Source organism: Eucalyptus grandis, chromosome 2, assembly GCF_016545825.1.
Source record: "Eucalyptus grandis isolate ANBG69807.140 chromosome 2, ASM1654582v1, whole genome shotgun sequence".
NCBI classification, from domain to species: Eukaryota; Viridiplantae; Streptophyta; class Magnoliopsida; order Myrtales; family Myrtaceae; genus Eucalyptus; species Eucalyptus grandis.
The window spans coordinates 13,630,432-13,652,407 of NC_052613.1; the positions used below are offsets into that span (position 1 = coordinate 13,630,432).

Consider the following 21,976-nt stretch of genomic DNA (forward strand, 5'->3'; position numbering starts at 1 on the left):
AAAAAAATTGTAAATGTTGGCTCTTGGGGACAATATGGCATAGAAAATGTCGTTGGGTTTGGTGTTGCCATAAATAAAAAAGATAAATTACAAATGTTGGCTTTTGGGACAGTGTCTTGATCATCTTTTCCCTTTTTTAATCTTGGCATCGGGTGAATATATGAAGTAATATTTTTACATGACTTCTTATTAGATTTCCAGTTTTTAACTTGCATAGACTTGCCAAATTTTTATTTGATGAAGAAATGATACGAGCTCTAGCCATTCGAGATGTGAAATTGTAATTAGCAAATTGACACACCTCTCTCTCTCTCTCTTTCTAAAAAAGTATTTTAAAGTGATTGACAATAAATTTAACTTTATTAAAAGTCGAATCTGATGACGAATCCATGACATTATATCAAATAATTGACGTGTAGCATCCGAAGATCGTATTGTGAGGTCAAGATTGAAATGACATAGAAATCCCGATGCATTTATTTCATGAATCTGATTATGCATGGCGAAAATGCTTTTTAGTATTTATTTGAAAAGGGAAAATAAGGGCTTTTCTTTTCCTTTTTTGAATTAGAAAAAATCATCGTGTAATTATGACTCAAAAGAATGGAAATGGAATTTCGGTTGTCAATAAGTATTAACATGTCATGAATAATAATTCAGTTGGCCCAATTAAATGTGCTCAATTTCGTACTTTATAATTTAATCACCAATCGGAGGAGATCTCTCTCTCAAATGAATTCTCAATCTCCATTTATTACAATTTTCATAATTTCTCCAGGAGTAAACGTGTTTCCTCAGCATTTACTATATTGATTTCAGCGCTCATCATGAAAAAAGTAAATGCACCAAACCGTGTACAAATAAACGACATCTCATTGCCATTAATTGGAAATCCAAAACGTTTTAATATTAAGAAGGACATAAATCATAATTAATATTATGTTATTAAAATCATATCTTTCCTTTTGCCACAATTTAAATTGTATTTACTGTCATGGTTTTCGGTTTCAAACTCACTAAACTAAAGTAATTATTCTTTGGCGCCTTGCATGGGAAAATTTGTCAATTTTAAATTTTGGCCATGGACGAAATTAATATAATTCTGGACTCTAAGTTTACCTGATAAAGCCAAATAAAATCTAATGTAAGTACTTTTAGTAGCTCATATCTGATGAATATGAAAGAAGATAATTGGCACTGTGTAAATTATTCTCTTAAAATTCATGGAATATGTTGAATAATATTAAAAGTCCATATAATGTGAGATTAACACGGATTATAAAAGATAATTTCGAAACTGACATAGGAATATTTTTCCTAAGATACACAGATCTAGGATTGTATTTTTCTAAACAAAACACAAGTTTGAGATTTCACTAAAAAAATACAATAGGACTTTTCTATTATGTTAGTGCATATAGGAAAGGACATAATAAAAGTTATTTATTTCAGTGAAAATAGACTATTAACACATTCTAAGTCAACCAACAATTAAGTCTAAATACGACTAAATGTGTACTTCTATCATGTTAGTCTTCCCAATTAGGGGTGATTAGCTCTTCGTACGGTCCGGTCCAACAGAACTGACCACTTTTTTATTCCATGAAGATTTTAGTTTAAATTTAATTTATATTTATGTGTTTAAGAAATAAAATAGTATATTTTAACATTTATTGCTATTTTTATGAAATTTAAAAATATATATATTTTAAGAAGTGTCAATTGGATTCCCTTAATCGAGAATCGGACCGAAAATCGCCAATTTCATTTTTATGAAATTAGGAACAGAACTGATGTCTCTAGGAATTGGACCAAACCAATTGGTTCAGTCCGGTCCGATTCAATCGGTTCCCAATTTCGACAGTCCGATATGCTCATTAGGAATTCCAATACTCCTAATTAATTAGAATAATGGCCTTTTTTATGAACTAATTCTCGTATCAATCATAAACGTAACTACATATCATCTTGAAAATTAGCAAGGATGACATTGTTGTCGATGAGCTGCAGCTAAGAATTAAAAATTACTTTTTGGCACCGAAATTATGTCAAACGTGACTTTCCCGCGAATGTTTGGTGAAGGGGGATGAAACTAGCCTCTTACAATATTTATTGTCGCATACCCAATTTCACGGGCTCAGAATTTGATACATTGACGGTGTAAAATAATTGCTCCGCGAGCAGAATTACAATATTAATTATGTTATAAAGTATATCAATTGTTTGTTTTATATTTATATTTTCCAACTACCTTTTACTTTGTATTTTTTTTCCTTTCCTCTCCATTCTCTCTATCATATCTTTTACTTTCTCACGGTGGGCTTGAACGATGAAAAACATTTACTTTTCATTCACACATTTTATAAATTATTTCTAAAACGTGTAACCAAAAACCCTACTTCTTCCAGGGATCACATGCATTATTGATCCCCTCTCTCTTTATCTCTTTTTTTTTAAAGAAAAAATAAAATAGAGCAAAAGTCAATCTAGCGAAGTGCTCTTGGATTCACAGTCCCACCAGTTGATTTGTACATGATAAGTTATTTTTGGGACGCCAGAAAATAAAAATAAAAAGTGACCCTCTAAAAAATATTTGTTAATGAATTAGAACTTAGAAGGGGGAGTCAACAAACATGAGAGACTTACTTTTAGGAGTGTACAGTATAAAATGACGACTTGGGCTTTTTAGGGTTTAGCAACCCAAAGTGTGAATTTTTATTTTCTTTTGTAAAAGAGTATCTAAAGCAGCATTCTTTACATGTTATACTTGCCTTGTGCTTGAAGTTTAATGTTGTAAAATCAAGACTAGAAAAAAAAAAGATATTAAATGGCAAAATATGAATGGTTGGCAATAAAAAAATTTCAAGTGTAAAGAGGCAAAGGGGATGAATGATGTCTCATCTTGCATACAATGTTTGACCTAGAAGTACGAGCTTAGGAGACTATTGAGGAGACATAAAAAATTTAATTACTTATTTCAGATACATTTATACACATTTCAGATCGAGCAATACTACCCTTTCAATCCACAATGCACATCTTATTTGTGAGCTTAGGAGGATATTGAGAAGACATAAAAAAAATTTAATCACTTATTTTATATACATTTATACACATTTCAAATCCAGCAGTACTCCCCTCTCACTCCACCAAGCACATATTATTTGTGACTATTTATCAACGAACTTAATTTATTCGAGCTTTAAGTAAAGTGATGTTCATTAATTTTTGCCACCTTAAACAAGTAATCATCTTACATAATCTAAAATAGGCTCATCTACTCTTCATTATGAAATACACAAAAATATACATAAATTACATGGTCCTCTCTCCCGTGTATTTGTCATCCCATTTAAATATATTGATTGAAAGACATGACATTTTATACAATTTCTCTGAATTATAATTATCAATTCTTTTCTATTAATGTGTGATTTTTACACATTTCAAATCAAGTAATACTACATTCTCACTCGGCAATGCACATATATGTGACTATTTATCAACGGAATTAATTTATTCGAGCTTTATGTACAATGATGTTCATTCGATTTTGTTACCTTAACTAGTTATCTTATAAATTTTAAAATAAGCTCATATATTCTTCATCAAGAAATATACATAAATTACATGGTTCTTTCTCCCGTGTATTTGTTATCCGATTATTATTTTTTTTCTGTCAAAGTGTGTCGTTTGGTGGAAACTTCCTCCTCTGTAAAAGCGGACAGCCCCCCGGATCTACCTTCACCTGCCCGACATCCCCTCTCTCTCTCTCTCTCTCTCTCTCACTTACGTTTGTCACGTGCCGCCCGGTCGGAGAGAGAAAGCATTTTGGCGCGCAAATGTTTTCGAAGGCTAAGTTATCCGGTAGGCCTCAGGTCCACGCTACCAGCCGTAGATCCGCACTCTGATTGGGATATCCACCGTTGAAAAGCAGCAAAGTCGCGCGTGATCGATGATTGGCGGTGCATGATTAGGCGACGGACCTCGAGCCTATGGAATAATCTTTAACTGCTCCCTTTGACCGCTTCTTTAGGATTTCGATTTGATTATTATTGCCGTTCCCTAAGAATGAGGGGACACTAGAGGACATGATAGGGTTCGTTGGCCGCTCACATCGGAGTCCATCTTTTTCCTTTTTTATTTTATAGTTCTTGGGACCCACCCTTTGTATTCCCTTGATCATGGGTCTTGCGACACGTGTCATGCCGATGAAGCTCAATGAATCAATCTTACACCCATACGAGACGCTTATTAAACGCAAAGGAAATTGTCTCAAAATTCCTAAACATATTATACATCGATCAATTTGTTCCCACGTCTTTTAGTTATGTTAATTTAGTTTTAAAATTTTGAGTTAATATATTGAAAATTCTAAACTAGTATACTTGTGATAAATTTACTCAAAACTATTTTTTGATAATGAAAACTCTAAATTGATACACCTATGACAAATTTATCCAAACTAACTATAAAAAATCATAAACTTGTACATTTATGACAAATTTACCCCAAACTAATTTATTCGACCATAAAAAAACCCCAAACTAGTAAATTTGTGACTAATATACCATTCGCTAAATTAGATTAATATCACAAAAAAATCACAAAAATTGTAAACTGTAAAAAATAGAGTGTAAAATCCCAAATTGGTATACCCGTCAATTGTCACGTGTAATTTAACTTTATAATTTAACAATAAAATTTAACTAAAACTAACATAGGGTAAATTTGTCACAAGTATACCATTTTAGGGTAAATTTGTCAAATGTATACCAGTTTAGGGTTTTTTGTGGTCAAAAAAATAATTTGGGGTAGATTTGTCACATGTGTACCAGTTTGAGGTTTTTCAAAGTATTAACCCTAAACTTTTTGACAACTTACCAATCTAGCCATAAACATTTCAATTGTACTAATTTAATTTTAAATATTTTTACAATTTATCAATTTAGTTAATTCAACTAATCTTGATCGAAAATTCATGACATGGCGGCGCTGTCCTATGTGGTATAGTCAGCACTAACGTAAATAATTTTGTAATTTGTTTCTTTTTTATTTTCATTTTCTCTTCTTTTATTTTTCTTCTTTTCCTTTTCTTTTTTCCTTTTTCCTCCACAGCCCATCGTTGGAAAAAAATTCAAAAAATTAAAAGAAATTATAAAAATTATCCACACTAGCAATTTCAAACCAAAATTGGTCGAAATGATTAAATTGGTAAATCATTAAAATGTTCGTAATTAAAATGACACAATTGAAAGGTCCATGACTAAATTAGCAAATTGTCAATATTTTAATGACTAAATTAATACAATTGAAATGTTTATTATCAAATTGGCCACTATATAATAAATTTAGGATTTTTGAACAATTTTCCCATCAAACACCTACATAAAGAAATGTTTCTGCTTCAATATACCATTTGCCATGTGTTATGTATAGTCAATGCATTGAAGATGATGATATTTTCAAGTATGATTAAGAAGTGCTCTTGAAAAACTAATCGGCAAAACCTGAATGTTTATACCGATGTTTTGCAAATGCCCACGTTGGCTTTCAATATAAGGTTATATCTTTCCAAGCACAATGATATCCATGAATCCCTATTATGCCTAGTTTTAATTTTAAACACAAATAGTGCTGAGTTTTTTACTCATTAAACCAATCATTAAATACTAAATGTTCTCGAGATATTATCTTTGAAGATAATAATGAAGTTTGTGATATTTCATTGCGTTGTGATTGATTGAGTGAATTGATTGCTTAACATTTTAAGCAGACATAAAATTCTCTCTTTCAGACAAATAATATTTATTGGCCATAGAAAAGTTGTAGAACTTATTTTAACAGTGTTTGCCATGTCTTTTTGTCATCGAAACTTCTTTAGTATGTTATATGACCTTAGCCAGCGTCTAGACAGGGCTAGACAGCTGGTATATTTTCTCCCTCTATTATTTTCCCAAATTGAGAATGTGGTGCCACATTAGTGGCGCTTGTCAAATTTTACTGCATTGTCAATTTGACAGTATTAGTAATGGTAGGTATGGAAAGGATTTTATTGTACAAATTAATAAAGTTAAATGATTAGATTGCTTAAAAAAGTTAAGAGAACTAAATTGCTGGATAAGAGCACTACAGGTGCAATGACTTTTGTATAGTGTTCATTTGAGGGTTATAACTTTTTTTCGATCACTTAAATGATTTAACTTTATCTACGATCACTCGAGTGCTATATCTTTTTTTTTTCCAATTACTTGAGTGCCTTAACTTACGTATGGTCGTCCTTTTGAGGACCATAACTTTAATTTTTCCATTTACTTGAGTGTAATATAATTTTTTAATTAGTCACTTTAGTGTCATAATATTTTGAAAATGTTTACCATAAGTGTTATGCCATTTTGGATTTATGATATTTGGGCAAATGTTTTCAAAAAATTTTAGCACTTAAATGATCGATTGAATGTAGTGGCACCCAAGTGATGTTTTAAAGAAGTTATGACACTTAAGTGATTAAAAGAAACATTTATGATATTCGAGTGATCACTGTACCAAAATTATGGCACTTATAGTATCATTATCCCTTAAATTGCATAAAGCGACAATAGCGGAAGAACTAAAACTGTACTTAACCCTTTTGGTTGGCATTTGGATAGAAGTATATCGATAAATATCTTCCCCCAATTTTGTTCACATTTGAGCGTTCAAAGGAAACAAATAATTTCTCTTAAGAAAATATAGCAAACTACAATTGACGAGAATGTATTGCATGAAACACAAAGTTATTTTCAAGCACTGCCCTTCCTGTCGCCAATTACTAAAACTACTCCCATGATGGTAATTCAGTAATATCAAGGTGTCGTCTAAAGAAATTGTATGTCGATTCTGCTTTGAGTCTACACCATATCCTACGTGCCAATTGAGCATATACTTATTCAGTCATCTTTGACAACACAAATAAATGAAGAATTTCCAATGCTAATATGCATTAATATAAGAAGAAATCACCTCTTTGATCATATTGACAAGTAAGGTGATGCTAAAAACAAATATAAAAAATTGATCAAGATCAGAGTGCACAAGAGCTATTCAAGATTTGACTGATATCCTTGATATCCTGACATGATAAAGCCAGTCACTTCCTGAGTTATATAGGAATTAACTATAAAAGATCAAGAAAATACTGTCCCTGAACATGATGTGTGATCTGATCTAAAAGCATCTTCACATTTCCCAATTCAAATGAATCTCATGAACATTCTTGTACACATAAATGAGCAGACGGTGCCCCACTTTTGTCACGTGAATTTCCACCCCTTCGTTTGTATCCCACCAAATCAAGAACTCCATTTCAATGTCAACCCATAAAGAGAAAAAAAAATAAAAAAAGAAGAAGAAATAGACAATGACTCCACCATATAGACGAGCAATCACAGCATCATAACACTCACTTTGTCAGAGAGAGAGAGGATGGGAGAGAGAGGGAAGTTCATGCGACATCATAGTGTCCATTACATGCGTGCTTTTAGCACGTGTCACTTTTCTCTCTCTAGTCTCTCTCTCTCTCTTCCATAAAATGACAAATTGGATCCAAACAACAAGAAGCAGAGTTCTTGGTAAACGCAGTGTGAAAGTTAAAAGTTGAAGTTTTAGAGCTTTTGGTAAGGCATGGGTGTCCTTTATATTTAGGGTTTTGATTTCGATGATACTTACATTCTTTTAGGGCAAAAAAATGGAATAAAGGCTAGAGAGCGGAAGTCTTCTTGACATTATGTGATTTGTCAGATTCACAGTCAGACTAAATATATAGTAAAGTTTAGTTGACCCAACATTTTTGACTTTTTGCTCCTCATATCTTCAGAATCTATGTAGTTGCTCTCGTATGAAGTACAAAAAATAAGCTAAAAAATGTAAAATGATTGCTAGCGGAGCTTGGGAAATATCTGGATAGTAGGTAAGGTCAATTCTGAGCTGTTAATGTATCTTATGTCACGTATTTATTCGATTTATATGCTGTTTATGTACATATGGTCACCCTCCATTTATTAGTTTAAGTTTTTGAATTGGGTTTTTTAATACATTATAAAAGCCACATTCTATCCACTTTATTTTTAACTTGCCGTGAGGGGGTGTCAAAGTGTTACAAGGGACTATTGAAGTATCCTATATCGGTCTCTCCCCACTTATTTGTTCAACGTTTCAGTTGGACTTTTTGATATTGACAAGCACATTGTGATTGATTATAAATGAATTATCATCGGATTTTTCTTTTGTCATAAGAATACTCTAAGGCCTAGAACTTGGCTTTTCTGTTTGCGTAATAGTTGATGATTTGCTTGCCTTTTAAAAAAAAAATTTATAGGAGGGCGGTTATTTGTTTTGCATGGTGGTATGTTGCTGGACGGCTTTTGTTTCACACTGAATCCTTCGACGAAAATACCGAGGATCAAGTTTTGTCTTTCGAGGGTTTCCATGGATGCTGATATTCTTTTGGTCGACTCACCGTACAATTCCAATTAAATTGTTGTTAGGTGATGATGACAAGCCTATCATTAACCAAATCTAAAGAGAGCAATTGTAATAAATCATTGTTCTCCATATTTGATTGTGTGTTTCCGCACATAGTTAGGCCCTAAGTTTGAAGCTCGTTTGAAAAATAGCTACACTGATGTCAAGTATGTTATCGACCATATATTTTCTCTTGGGATGGAACCAGATGTTTTGAATAGCCCAAACTGTATTCGAATACGAGACATATTCATTCATTTGAGTAGGCTTGAGAGTAAAAAAAGAATTGCCCATCGAGCTTGGCTCAACCTAGCCCAAATATAAGGGAAAACAACTGTGCGAGCTTGAGGGCAATGACTCCTCTTAGACCTTGGAGTTACCAAGACTTGCCCGATGTGATTTTATTTCTTTGGTGAATGCAAGACCTGAACGAGTCTAGGCAAGCACCTTTCTTTTTGGACTTTGGCTCACTCCAACGCTGTTATTTATACTAAAAAAGTATAATAGTTTCTAAAAGCATAGGCCAAGCTGGGTAAGAATTTTGATGGTCGATGTCCAACTTGGTCCGTTAGGCTCCCCATTCAATAGTTCTACATATAATGAGTGTTGTCCCAGCCGAACAACATTTTTTTACCTTATTACCCGAATTGTATATCAAGTCCAAGTGCAATCCGATTTATTTTGGGATTAAGGCCCAAGGGTTTGGGCTATCTACCTTTGAGGCCCAACACGCCAATGGTGGCCCATTCAATGCCTTCGAAGCATGGTGTTAGGGCTTAATCAAATTACAATTGTCAAAATGAGGAATTTACATTTAACGCTAATAGCACCCAAAACATTTTGAAAATTTATGTATAAAATCTTCCTTTTTAATTTTTTTTCACTTTTATTTCATACTAAATTTTAAGAAGGGGCATGTTTTGGGGAACTAACTATGAACTCTTTTTTTTTTTTTTTTTTTTGCTTCTCTTTGTTATTAAACTAGGAACTCTATTAAGGGAAATATATAAGCTTTGAAGTATCAATATTGCTTCACATGCGAAATGTTGATATTAGCCTGCTTCAAATATTTATATATATATATATATTTTTTTTTTTGGTCAAAAAATATTAAGAGCAGTTGATTGCAATGGATAGCTTTTATGTTATGTAATTTTTTGGCAAAGAAAAAAGAAGAACAATGTTATATCATAGATAATGAAAAGTTGACTTGTCATTATTGTTTGATATTGACATAGTTTGAAGTTTTGCAAAAGCCATTTTCCATTTTCCTCTTCTTCTTTTTTTCCTGCTTCTTACAAGAGGAAAATTGCTCAAAAGTTATTTTAACCATAGCAAATGATATCCTTGACTTATGATTCTGCTTATATAATTGATTTACATCCATATATTAGTATGTCACTCAGTGTTGTTGGGAAAATAAACCAATCTAAATCATTGGCCAAAAATATGTAAGTATTCCCGAAAATTTTTATATTTAACTTAGTCATATAGAATATCGATATATATTGTAAAGAAAAAAACAAGAAGTATTATAACACTTCGTATAAAGGCAACTAGACTAGAAGATAAGTACTTTGAAGACATCTAAAATTCTTACAAATCATTGAGAAAGACTGCTTATTAAGTACATAAAAAGTGAAACGGATTAAAAAATGGAAAGAGTAACATTTTCTTTCACGTTAATTGGAGTTCATCTCACTATGGCCTTAGACATTTTCTTTAATGCCTCAATTCTTGCCGATCACAATCGTCATTATAATTATCTCAACTGAATCACAGTCACTGAATTGGACTCTTCAAGTTACTGTGGGCTACTTGATTTTCACCAATATTCATTTTTCGTTCCCATTTTTTATCTCACTTGCCATATATCTATCTCTTGGTTGAACCTTTTTTTTTTTTTTTTTTTTCGTCCAAAAAAAAAAAAAAAAAAAGTTCAACCAAGAGATAGATATATGGCAAGTGAGATAAAAAAATGGGAACGAGAAAATGAATTATTGGGTGAGAAAATCAAGTAGCCCACAGTAAAAATTACTTTGTCATGCGAAATAAACAATTACAAGAGTAATCAGACAAACAAATTATACACATAGTCAACCACATATTCAACTGACTGCAACCAAAAATCAACAAGACATAACAGGGTACTCCCCAAACCAAGTCTAAAAAATGTGATTGTTATGGTTATTTTGTATTTTCTGAATGGCCCCTGTGATTATGCTAATACAGAACATGGGGGATCGCTGATCACCAGTGACTGTGGCCTAATGGTACAAGCTGATATTCTACACTCGTGAGGTCGTGAGGATAACCCACTAACGATGACAGTGCCTGTATCTTGCGTTGTCCGTGACAGGAACTCCGGCAGCTTTGGTGGGGTTTTAGTCACAAGACTTGCCTACCCGAGATAATTGGGTTGCCAATGGTCTTGGATGACCATCTTCTCGCAAGCTTAAATCAAAATACAGCGTGGCAAACATAAGGCTTTCATGAAGACTTAACAGAGCGACAAAGCATAGTCTCCCTGATCGCTCCTCTCCAACTTCCTTGACAACAAAGAAGAAGAAAATGTGCTTTGAGCTGGGGTGGGAATTTGAATAGAAGAAAGATGACCTATGAACTTTGACAAGGAAGTCAGATTTAAATGGACCATAATCTGCAGGTTCATTCAATTTAATTATCATATTCACCAACTCGAAACACCTGTTTTAAATCCTATTTTTGTGCATCTTTACAATAGCTGCTGCTGTTGGAAGTAAGAAACCTTCTTCATTTGACTTGGATATGGACCTCGATAATTGACATAATGGTACAGATTAATCTTTTGGAGCAGGTCTACAAAAAGGCAGTTTAGAGCTTATCACTACACCTACCAAAATAAATAGCCTTTCTTTTGTCAAGTTGCAAAAGATGAACATAAGCACATCATTTGCCTACCTCTACAGTGTTTGCATTTGATCCTCCTGAGAGATTTTGCCAAATAAAGATGACAGTGAGGATATTCTGCAAAACAAGCACAATTGAGAGAATTCAAGTCACTGAGCTAGGGCATAAAAAAAATAATAATAAAAGAAATTTGGAAGAGAGAACATAACAAATGCTGAAATTGCAGAAAAATATCAATATAAGAGCAACAATTCCTCATGGTTCTCATGCAAAGCAGGGTGCAATTCCATAAGTGGAAAGACAAGCAATAGTTGGGCATCAAACAAAGTTCATGACATCTCATCAATCCAGATAGGCACATCCACGCATCACAATTCCGGCAATGTGAGCAAGTGCATCTAAGTATTATTTGTTTTGAGGAATAGTGACTCGTATGAAACTATGGTGAACTAGCTGTACCCCGTTAGCATATAACCATTTCATTGTGTGCTCCATTATCAAACAAAACAGAGCAACCCAAATGTCTAGCTGGTTTGTGGCAAATAATGAGAAGCTTGTCCATGGAAAAACATCAACTTTTTAGCATCATGTTGAGGATTCGTAATAGAAATGGATCCTGCAGCAGCAGCAGTAGCTAAATGACTGAGTGTGGAAGAAAAGAAGCATGGACCATTACCTGAAGAATAAAAATTAGACATTGGAGAGAAATCTTCTTATGCAAGTACCGGTAACCTATAAAGGATAGCCGTTTGAGAGAGGAAAGATGGCTGCGAAGACCACCTAAGCTTACCACATTCCTCATATTTCTCATCCAAAGAGAAATTAGAGATGAAGGAAACAGAATATTCCACACTTCTTATCCTCCACCGTTGATAGTCTTTCCACATTCCTCATATTTCTCATCCAAAAGTCTGAAACAGGAGGAGCAATTACTCCCCAATAAAAGTTATCTTTCATGCATGATGAACAACTACAAGAGTGATCAGAACAAAATTAAGCGCATACCTAATTGATTGCAACAAAAAATGAACCAGGATACCATGTTGATGATTTGCTGGAAAACTCTTATGATGATGTTAACTGACAAGTATGGGAGACCACTAATTACTGGTGATGGTGACATATTGGTACTGGCTGACATTCTACAAATGTGAGTCAGGAGATCAGATGACTTGATATGGGCTCATAATGCTTAAGAATGATTGGCTACACCTGCTGGTATATCTGGAATGCTTAATATGCAGTAATCTTTAACAACAAATCACCTGATCCTGAAAATGTCATTTATATAGATTAAAAAAAGCTCTTTAAGACTATGTATCCTGTAAAAATGTAAGAGAGCTGGGTCAAAATTGGGTGGACGAAAGGCAGGGTGTGTAGAGTAAACCTGAGCTAGGTTTTGCGAAGATTAACTGTTATGGGTCTTACATTGAAGGAACCAGGCATGCTGTTGTCAAGATTATGGCAAAAAATGAAAGGCAGGAGATGATTGCCTGCAGGGGTGTGGTGATGCCTAGATTTGCAAAGAAGGCTGAATTACTTGCTGTTCAAAGAGCATTGCAGTAGCTAAAGAAAATGCTAAACCAAGGTATTAGTGGAGTTGAATGTAGCTGTGGTATACAAGGATATCATCAATTTCTCCAAGCAGCCCAATTAAAGACTAAAGGATGCTCCTGCTGGGATTCAAGAAGCTAAAGATCATTTTACAGCTCCAAATTTTAGTTGGCCTAAAAAGAAAAAACCCCATCAAGGACATACACGACACACTCGAATGTCAGTCTCTGACCTTTGGTGCCTGGTTTTTGGAAATTCTTTGAAAAACACCTCCCTGGAAAGAAATTAATCCGTATTAAGCATTGAACTGAAGAACAGAATAGAAATTGATGCCTTCAAACCCAAAAACTGACCCCAACCCTAGAAAGCTGACTTTAGGTGGAACAACGAATTGCAGCAGATGGTAAATGAAAGCAAAAGAATAGATAACAATTACCTGAAGAAGGAAAAGTAGTCAGTGGAGATAAATCTTTTGTCATGGCTCGGGTGTGATCAATTTCAATTCATTGGATACGAACACCACCAATGTAGATGAGAGGTATCTCTTTGATGAGGGGCCAACAGTCGTTGGTCAGTTTTGAGCATCAATCTTTCAGAATCTCGCATAGAGATATCTCCAGAATTCGGACAGATCATAGTCTTCCTTATTGCTCCTTCCTGCCTTTCCTTGACAACAAAGAAAAAGAAAATGTGCTCTGAGATAGTGTGGGAATTCGAATAGAAAGATGAACCATGAACTTTGACAAGGAAGTCAGATTGGAATGGCTTATAATCTGCAGGGTTCATTCAAATTTAATTGTCACATTTGCCAACTCGAATACACCCGTTTTAAATCCTATTTTTTGCATCCTTACAGAACCTGCCGTTGTTGGAAGTAAGGAAGCTTCTTCGTTTGACTATGAATATAGACCTCAATAATTGACATTGTGATACATATTAATCTTTGACATAGTAGTACGCCTACCTATAATAAATAGCCTTTTGTTTTTCTTTTGTTAAGTTGCAAAAGATGAACATAAGCATATCAGTCGCCTCCCTCGGCACTGTTCGCATTGATCCTCCTGAGAAATTTTGCCAAATAAAGATGACAATGGGATATTCTGCAAAACAATAACCATTGAGAGAATTCAGGTCACTGAACTAGTATATAAAAAATTAAAAAAAGATAATTGGAAGAGAAAACATAACAAACACTGAAGTTGTGGACAGATAACAATATAAGGGCAACAATTCTTCATGATTCTCACGTAAAGCATAGTGCATTTCCATAAGTGGAAAGATAAGCAATTTTTGGCCATCAAACAGTTCAAGATATATCATCAATACGAACAGGCACATACACACATTATAATTCCAGTACTGTAAACAAGTCCACGTAAGTATTTTTTGTTTTGAGGAATAGTCACTTGTACGAAGCAATGGTTGGTTGACTTGCTGTACCACATTAGAATTATAACCATTTCATTGCGTGCTTCCTTGTTAAACAACACAGAGCAACCCAAATGTCAACATTGGAGCTTCAGCAGTTGGTTTATGGAAATTTAGGAGAAGCTTGTCCATGTAAAAACATGAACCTTTTAGCATCGAATTGAAAATTCGAAATAAAAATGGATCCTGGAGCAGCAACAGTAGCTAAATGATAAGTGTGCAAGAAAGAAAGAAGTCCAAATCATTACCTGAAGAGCAAAAATTAGAAATTGGATAGATATCTTCTTATTGGATCTGAATTTGATGAACTACAATGAGTGGGATTTCTTGGATGAGGTGCCAATAGTTGCCACTAAGTTTTGAGCATCAATCTTTCAGAAATTCACAGTGAATTATGCCGAATACTTGGAGGAGGGAACGAAGCCATCCTCTGGCAAATTCCAGTAACCTACAAAATGTAGCTGTTCAAGAGTGGAGAGATGGCTGCGAAGACAACTTGATGATCTTTCCATGTTCCACCTAGTTCTCATATAAAGAGACGTAGAGATCAAGGAAACAGAATATTCCATGCTTCTTACATCCTCCCTTGTTGATAGCCTTTCCACGTTCCTCAGATAACTTCTTCTTCTTCTTTTTTCGCTGAAAAATTGTTGTGGTTTTGTTACCTTACAAGTACAGGAGGCCACCAATCACGAGTGACGGTGACTAGTTGGCACGGGCTGATATTCTACAAACGTGAGGTCATGAAATTGAATGATTGGTACAGGCTGATAACTCCTAAGAATGATTGCCTAGACTTGTTTGTATATTTGTAGTGTGTTGCCAATAAAAATGTAAGCTGAGTCATGATAAGGTGGATGAAAGGCAAGGTGTGTGGAGTAAACCTGAGCTAGGTTTCATGAAGATTAACTGAGGCGGGATCTTACATAACATGCCGTCATTGGGATTGAGGCCAGAAATGAAACAGGGGAGACGGTCGCCTACTGAGGATGTTGAATAACTTACTAGTCAAAATAGCACTGCAGTGGCTAAAGAAAAAGACAGGCCCAAGGCAATAGATAAGATGGATGCAGCAGTGGCATACGAGGATATCATCAACTTTTGCAAGCAGTGCAAATGGAGACTAAAGGAAGCTCTTGTTGGGATTCAAGCAACTAAATATCATTCTTTTAGCCCGGAATTTTAGTTGTATTTCACGATACGGCGGTTTTTGGAAATTCTATGCAACACTTCTCCATGGGAGATAATTAATTCGCACAGAACATCGTATTGAAGAACAGAAGCGAAATTGCTGCATTCAAGACCAAAAAGCTTACCTGGACCCTAGAAAACTGACTGCACATCGAAGCATGAATCGCCACAGTTAGCAAATGAAAGCGAAAGTGGATCAATTTCACTTCACCATATTTGAAACCAATCAATGACATGTCAGGGTTTTCTTGGATTTTCCCAAAAATTTATGTGAGGCATCTACATGAAGGGAAAATCAATTTGCATCACATCGAATTGAGGAAGCAGAATGGGAAATCGATGCCTTTGAAACCATAAACTTACCCAAACCCTACAAAACCTGATCGTACCGGGACGAATCAATTCATTGAATCCGAACCCAATCAATCTGGATGTAAGGGATCTCTTGGATGAGGGGCCAATAGTTGCCGGTGTGTTTTGAGCATCGATCTTTTAGATTTCCGCATTCCCATATAAGCAATTGTTGGAGGGAGCGAGGGAGGCCATCCTCTGGCAAGTCCCTCAACTTTGGGCAATTTGAAATTGATAAATATCGGAGAGAGGAGAGATGGTTGCGAAGGCCATCTCATAGTCTTTCCACGTTCCTCATTTCTATCGCAAGCCGGGTTAGAGAGGAAGGAAAGAGAAGACTCCAAGCATCCTCCTCATCCTCCTCCTCCGAAGGAAACCGCACCTTCTCTCCCTCCCCTCCCATGCTTCTTCCGTCAATTGCTAGACTCGTGAGGGATGTGAGCAGGGGTAAGCCCCATTCTCTCAACGGCTGTTTCATATTCTCGCACTTAAGAAAATGAAACTCCTGCAAATTGGGAGGCAAACCTCCTTCAGGCAAGCATTGGATATTTTGGCAACCCCTAATGTATATGAACCAGAGGGATGTAAGATGACACCACTTTGGTAGAGACTTTATCTTCGGACAATCATCAAGAAAGACATACCCGATGGGAAGGGGAAGGGAATCTATTATTTCCAATGCCCCACGCTCACTCAAATAAGTGAGATTGTTACAACTGGTGATACTGGTGATAGTCTTTATGTTCGGACATCTCATAAGTGTGAGACTCGATAGGGTGAGAGGAAGGGGAGGAAAGTCCTCTATTTGACAGTCAGTTATACTCAATTTAGTGAGATGGGAGAGCCTCAGAAGGAATTGTGGTAGGCTTCTTAGATTCGGACAACAGTAAATATCCATATCTTTGAGTGATTCTATGGTGATTTCTTCCAGCAATTCCACTCCCTCGCAAAATCCAATAACAAATGTCTTCAAAGTAGCAAGTCTACCATTGGCAAAGGGACAAAATGTTAGAGAATCACATTTACCTGTACATGAAGATTCAAGTTGAGACATCGGGTTGTTGTTGTTGGGGTCATATGAAGAAATGTTTGGTCTTATGAGTTTTGGACACCCTCCAATGCACAAATAAGTGAGTGTGTACATCTTGCTTGGAAGCTTTTCTAAACTGGTGCAATTACTCAATTCCATCTTGTCAAGGTTGCATGGCAGCTCTATTTCTGTTTCTCCAACCACGAATGATGTGAATTGAGGACAGCTTTTGATGGTTAATTCTTGGAGGCAAGTAAGATTTAGCATTTCATTTCCATCTTGCCACAAGTATTTTAACTCGTGACACCCTTCTATATGAAGCTCCTTTAGCTTGATCAAGTGGCTCATAAACCCATGATCAAAGCAAACAAGCTTTGCAAGATTCTCAATTGTGAGAATCCTCAAAGAAGTTAGGTTGATCAAGCTCTTCAAGATCTTTTTGTTACAACCCTTAAGGAACAACTCATGGAGAGATGGAAGACAAACATCATTGGTTGAGTTCTTCAAATGCGGACATGAATGAATTTCAAACTTTGTGAGATGATCAAGTTGACAAGGCAATGTCCCAATCAACAAAGGACAACCTCGAACAACAAGATGCTTAAGACAAGAGAATGAGACTTCTTCTTCTTCTTGGCGCCCAACATAAGGAGATCAATCCTTCCATGCCAACATCTCTTCGAACTCCAAAGTGGTTAAGGATGAAAAAGGCCTTTCACCTCCGTAAAATTCAGAGCCTATCATTCTTATTGCATGTAGACCTTTAAGATATAATTCCTTAAGTGAAGGTAGTTGTCCAATCATAGACAGCGACATAACATTAGGACAGTCCCACAAGTATAAAGACACTATTTTAGAATAGGATGTACAATCTAACCATGATGGGAATATTGCACCACGATAGTTCCAAATAGCGAGATTTTCAAGATTAGTGTGAGGTTGCAGAGAGTCAAGCACCTGTGCGCTCATGATTATGGAGATCTCCCAAATGTTCACCCCAATGCAGGCATAAGTGGGTAAGGCCTAGCTTTCGAAGCAAATTAGCATCAATTGCATCTATAACTTTTTCCACCTTTTGCAATTCTAATATGAGTAATTTTCCTTCAAGATGTGGCAAGTTCTTTAACTCTCTCAACTGCGACCCTTTCTCAAGTCCTACCACAAATTTGGACAAGAAAATAAGATTCTTTAAATTACCAATACCCAATGGCATCTCTTTTAGACTCTCTGTATGTCTAATATCAAGAAACTGTAAGCATACTAACTTTGTGATACCTTGAGGCAACTTTGAAAGCTTTTGACAACCTCTTAAAATCAAAGCTTGTAATTTGCACAAGGCGCCAATTGACTCCGGTAGCCTCTTGATATGAGTGTACGAGAAATTGAGATATCGAAGATGTTTTAAATCACCAACACAATTCGGTACCTCTACAATGTCACAATGACATAATGAGAATACTCTCAAGTACTTCAAGTTTGTTAACAAGTCATGTAGCACCTTGTTGGAAATAGAGAAAGAGCCCCTATTAGATCCATCACACACCAGAATTAAACTTCTTAGTGCCTTCATTCCTTGATATGGTTTCAGGCATTTTGATGTAACATATTCTGATGGGATGAATGATGCATAACAAGTTTTTCAAGAGATGATACATCATGTTCATTACTCGCCACATGAGACCCCCTCGAGCTAAAGCAAGTTTGTCGCGACCCGATCTCGCCGCCCCCTTGAAATAGTATCCAAGGATGGAAAAGGTCGGGTTTAGGGGTACTTTGATCACTAGAGTTCCCTCATGGCTTGCATTCCAAACAACGTCATCACCTCGCCTTTGGATCAAGCCTCTCATGAGTTCCCTCTACGAGATCGCGAGCCTCCCAAGCTCGCACCCGCGTGACGGAATGTCGCGATCCATACCCACACATGCGACACACCTAAAAAAGGAGTCGAATGTGGATATCGAATTTAAGGGTACTTTTACCATGGTAGCCCTCTCGATAGTACGCTCCACCCATTAGGATGGCATCACTTCATCCTTTGGGCTACCCCCATATCGAGTATGCTAAACCATAGTGAGTTTCATCGAAACTCATATCCCGCGTGACAACGGATTTATTTATACGATCTACTTATTTATAACAACCTAAAAATAGACAGGAGTCGCCACTAGCCTCAACTTTGGGGGTCGGCTAGAAACCCAATCGAGGGTCGGGAGTATCCCCTCGATTCCTACGCAACCATATATTCAGGTTCGGGGACTTGGGTTACGCTAATATTGCTATTAACGCCCTTTCGGTACCTAAACAGTATGTTGTGTTTTTCCTAACATGTCCATGTGTTTTTTTTACATTTTTTAGGATCATCAATTCCTAGACTAAGTGATCATGCGTAGCAGATTACTTTCATTCTATTCTATTTCTAAAAAAAAAAAAAAAAGAAAACAATCAATGAAATTGAAAGCACAAGACATGAAGTAAACAATCAATAGAAAACAAGTAAACCTAATTATGCAATTCTAAAGAATATAAAAGAGAAAACAATCGAGAAAGAAAGGAAACCCGCAACTCGTCGGGCTTTATACAATGCATAAAACCCGAGACATATGTCGGGAAAACAAAAAGTACATGACAATGGTCGGAATGGACATCGACCTCCACCACCTTCATGCCTTCTCCATCCTCAAGGTCCTAATCTAAACCTAATCTAAGAAATTTATGACTAGGTGCATACAAATAAAAGAAACAATCAAACACATCAAGCAACCAAAAACAATACATCATATCAAAATCAATTGTTTAAAAGAAGTTCAATACGAAGTCAAGTTTCGAGTGATATCCTAAAGTTCAGCATTAATATGTGTCGCACCAAAATCATTTATCAAATGATTACATGCAAAGCATATAATATGACATACATCCAAGTCATATAACTTTGGTTCTCAGTTAACCAAACAAGTGAATTTGCTAATAAAAGATCATTCACCAAACAATACGCATCATCAAGCGTGCTCATGCTACATGTATGTCCATCTAATCAATGCTTAATCCACAACTTCCAGCTTGCAATCAATGTTGTAACAGAACACGTGAGACTATAAATTGTAATTGTTTGATGACAAATTGCCATGAAATTGAAGTCATGTCTTGCCACAAGCACGTATGAATTTTCTTGATCAAAATGGCATCAATTAATAACCAAACTAACCTCAAGTTAGAATCAAATGCACACCCAATCATGGTAACAATTTTCATGAGGAAGCTTCTCAAAATTTTAACACGTGAATTTCTAAAAATTCAAGAGCATGAAGAGGTCAATCAAAAATAGAACATGATAGCATGTCACACCGTCACTCTACAACAATATTAAAAGCAATTGGACAAATCTACTATCTTATCTTTAAAACTAACAGCAATTAGCCACAGAAAAGACAGCGTTTCTAATCAAATCAACTCCAAAGAATTCTATATACTGTAACCCAAAGGCATTTCATAAAGCACCCATTTATGATCTAAATTCTACTCCATTAGAAATCAGTTCCTCACCAAGCATGATTAACATCCTATCAAGACAACCAGCTTTTATCAATTCATTTTGCACAGAAGGTCATCCGAAACAAAGAAACAAATATTTGGCAGATTCTGGACCTAACTTTGGACAGGCAAAAACCATATTAAATGAAGTTCGATTAGGGCATTTTATAGATCATTGGAAAGATAATCGAACCATCTTCAACCTATATGAAGACTTCGAACACAGACAACCACAGCAACCCGCTCATCTAACGTCATTTTGCACAGAAGGTCAGATCAGAACACAGAACACAATAAACAACACAGGTTCAGTAACAATGGCACAATGAGTGGCATCAGATCTATATGCTCGGTAAATCAACTTCTAAGAAGTGTTTCATATCAACACGTTTTCAGATTTGACATTATCATGATCTATTTCTCGCTCATGCTTTTGAGGTATTTCATCAAACACTTCACGTACAACAAAACGATTAATTCAAGCTATGGAACGGGACTGAAGCTATGTTCTCATCTAACATTCTGAAATCAATATTAAAATCACATAGCCATCACAAGTCATCTTAGTTACAGGTCAGATCTTAAGTGAATCACACCTGAACTACATGAACGTGATTCTTCTACAAATCTTTTTGCCACAGAGCAGGAGAGAGGGGAATGAGTTTACCTGGTTTATCAGTGATACGGATACTGATTGAGCCAGAGACAGAGCTGAGCCGAGACTTCCAACTTGGCGTGAACCCGAATCACGATCGAGCGAGCTCGATCTAGAGAGAAAAATCGGTCAAGCGTTGTTGTCGTCGCAACTGTCACCGATCCTTGTCCCAAACCGAGAGAGAAATATGCTGAGGGAGAGATTCTCTGGTTTCCACCCCTTCAACAAGAGCTCGGTGGTTGATGATGAACGGAAAAGGTTGAATCAATGGTGGAATCGAAAAATTAGGGCTCGCGGCCGAGGAGGGGCTCGAGCTGAGGGCACGCGCACGGCAGATTCGCTCCGCGACGGTGGTGACGACTTCTCGACCTCGCTGCTGGGTGATTCCCTTGCTCCTCTTTCTACCTCCGACTCCAGGGTCTTCTTCCGGCGGACGTCAAGCGAGAACGAGAGCCGACGATCAAGCGAGCGAGCGTTCAACTTCCGAGAACCAGCCGAAAAACATCCGATTGAGAACTTCTGGAGCTGGAAGCGATCGTTGAGGGAGAGAGCAGAGCCATGGCTGGCCCCGGAGGATCCTCCGTCGGCCTCCGAGATCCGGAAGAAATCCAGAGAGAGAGGAGGTTGTTACGGCGGAATCGAGGGAGTCCCCCAATCCGTTCTTGGCCTTTTGCCCAGAGAACGGGAACCAGCCGAGAGAGAGGATCCGCGCGCCCCAAAATTTTTTAGAGAGAGAGAGAGCCCGTGTGAGGAGAGAGAAAGAGAGCGTGTGAGGAGAGAGAGATTCCCCTGCGAAACCCCCCAAAACGATCGTCCCCATGCCCCCCGTGAATGGCCTCCTTTTATAT

At 36.4% G+C, this 21,976-nt stretch overlaps 1 protein-coding gene across 10 annotated transcripts; it reads right to left on the bottom strand.

The window, feature by feature from the left end:
- Positions 1–10,515: 10,515 nt before the first annotated feature.
- LOC104423929 (probable disease resistance protein RPP1) lies at positions 10,516–21,923 on the bottom strand. Of its 10 annotated transcripts, XM_039307456.1 has the most exons (10): positions 18,221–18,770; positions 15,928–18,100; positions 15,690–15,843; positions 14,622–15,012; positions 13,910–14,045; positions 13,382–13,606; positions 12,820–13,219; positions 12,068–12,302; positions 11,443–11,508; positions 10,516–11,047 (listed from the first exon to the last, which is right to left on the bottom strand). In XM_039307456.1, exon 2 carries the CDS (start codon positions 17,291–17,293, stop codon positions 16,190–16,192), a length of 1,104 nt encoding a protein of 367 aa, XP_039163390.1. In that variant the 5' UTR covers positions 17,294–18,100; positions 18,221–18,770; the 3' UTR covers positions 10,516–11,047; positions 11,443–11,508; positions 12,068–12,302; positions 12,820–13,219; positions 13,382–13,606; positions 13,910–14,045; positions 14,622–15,012; positions 15,690–15,843; positions 15,928–16,189. The 10 variants fall into 10 exon arrangements, 9 of the variants coding, with proteins under 9 accessions (XP_039163390.1, XP_039163395.1, XP_039163393.1 ...); XM_039307461.1 differs by having other exon boundaries at positions 13,910–14,006; positions 15,928–18,770; XM_039307459.1 differs by having other exon boundaries at positions 13,382–13,602; positions 15,928–18,770.
- Positions 21,924–21,976: the final 53 nt, after the last annotated feature.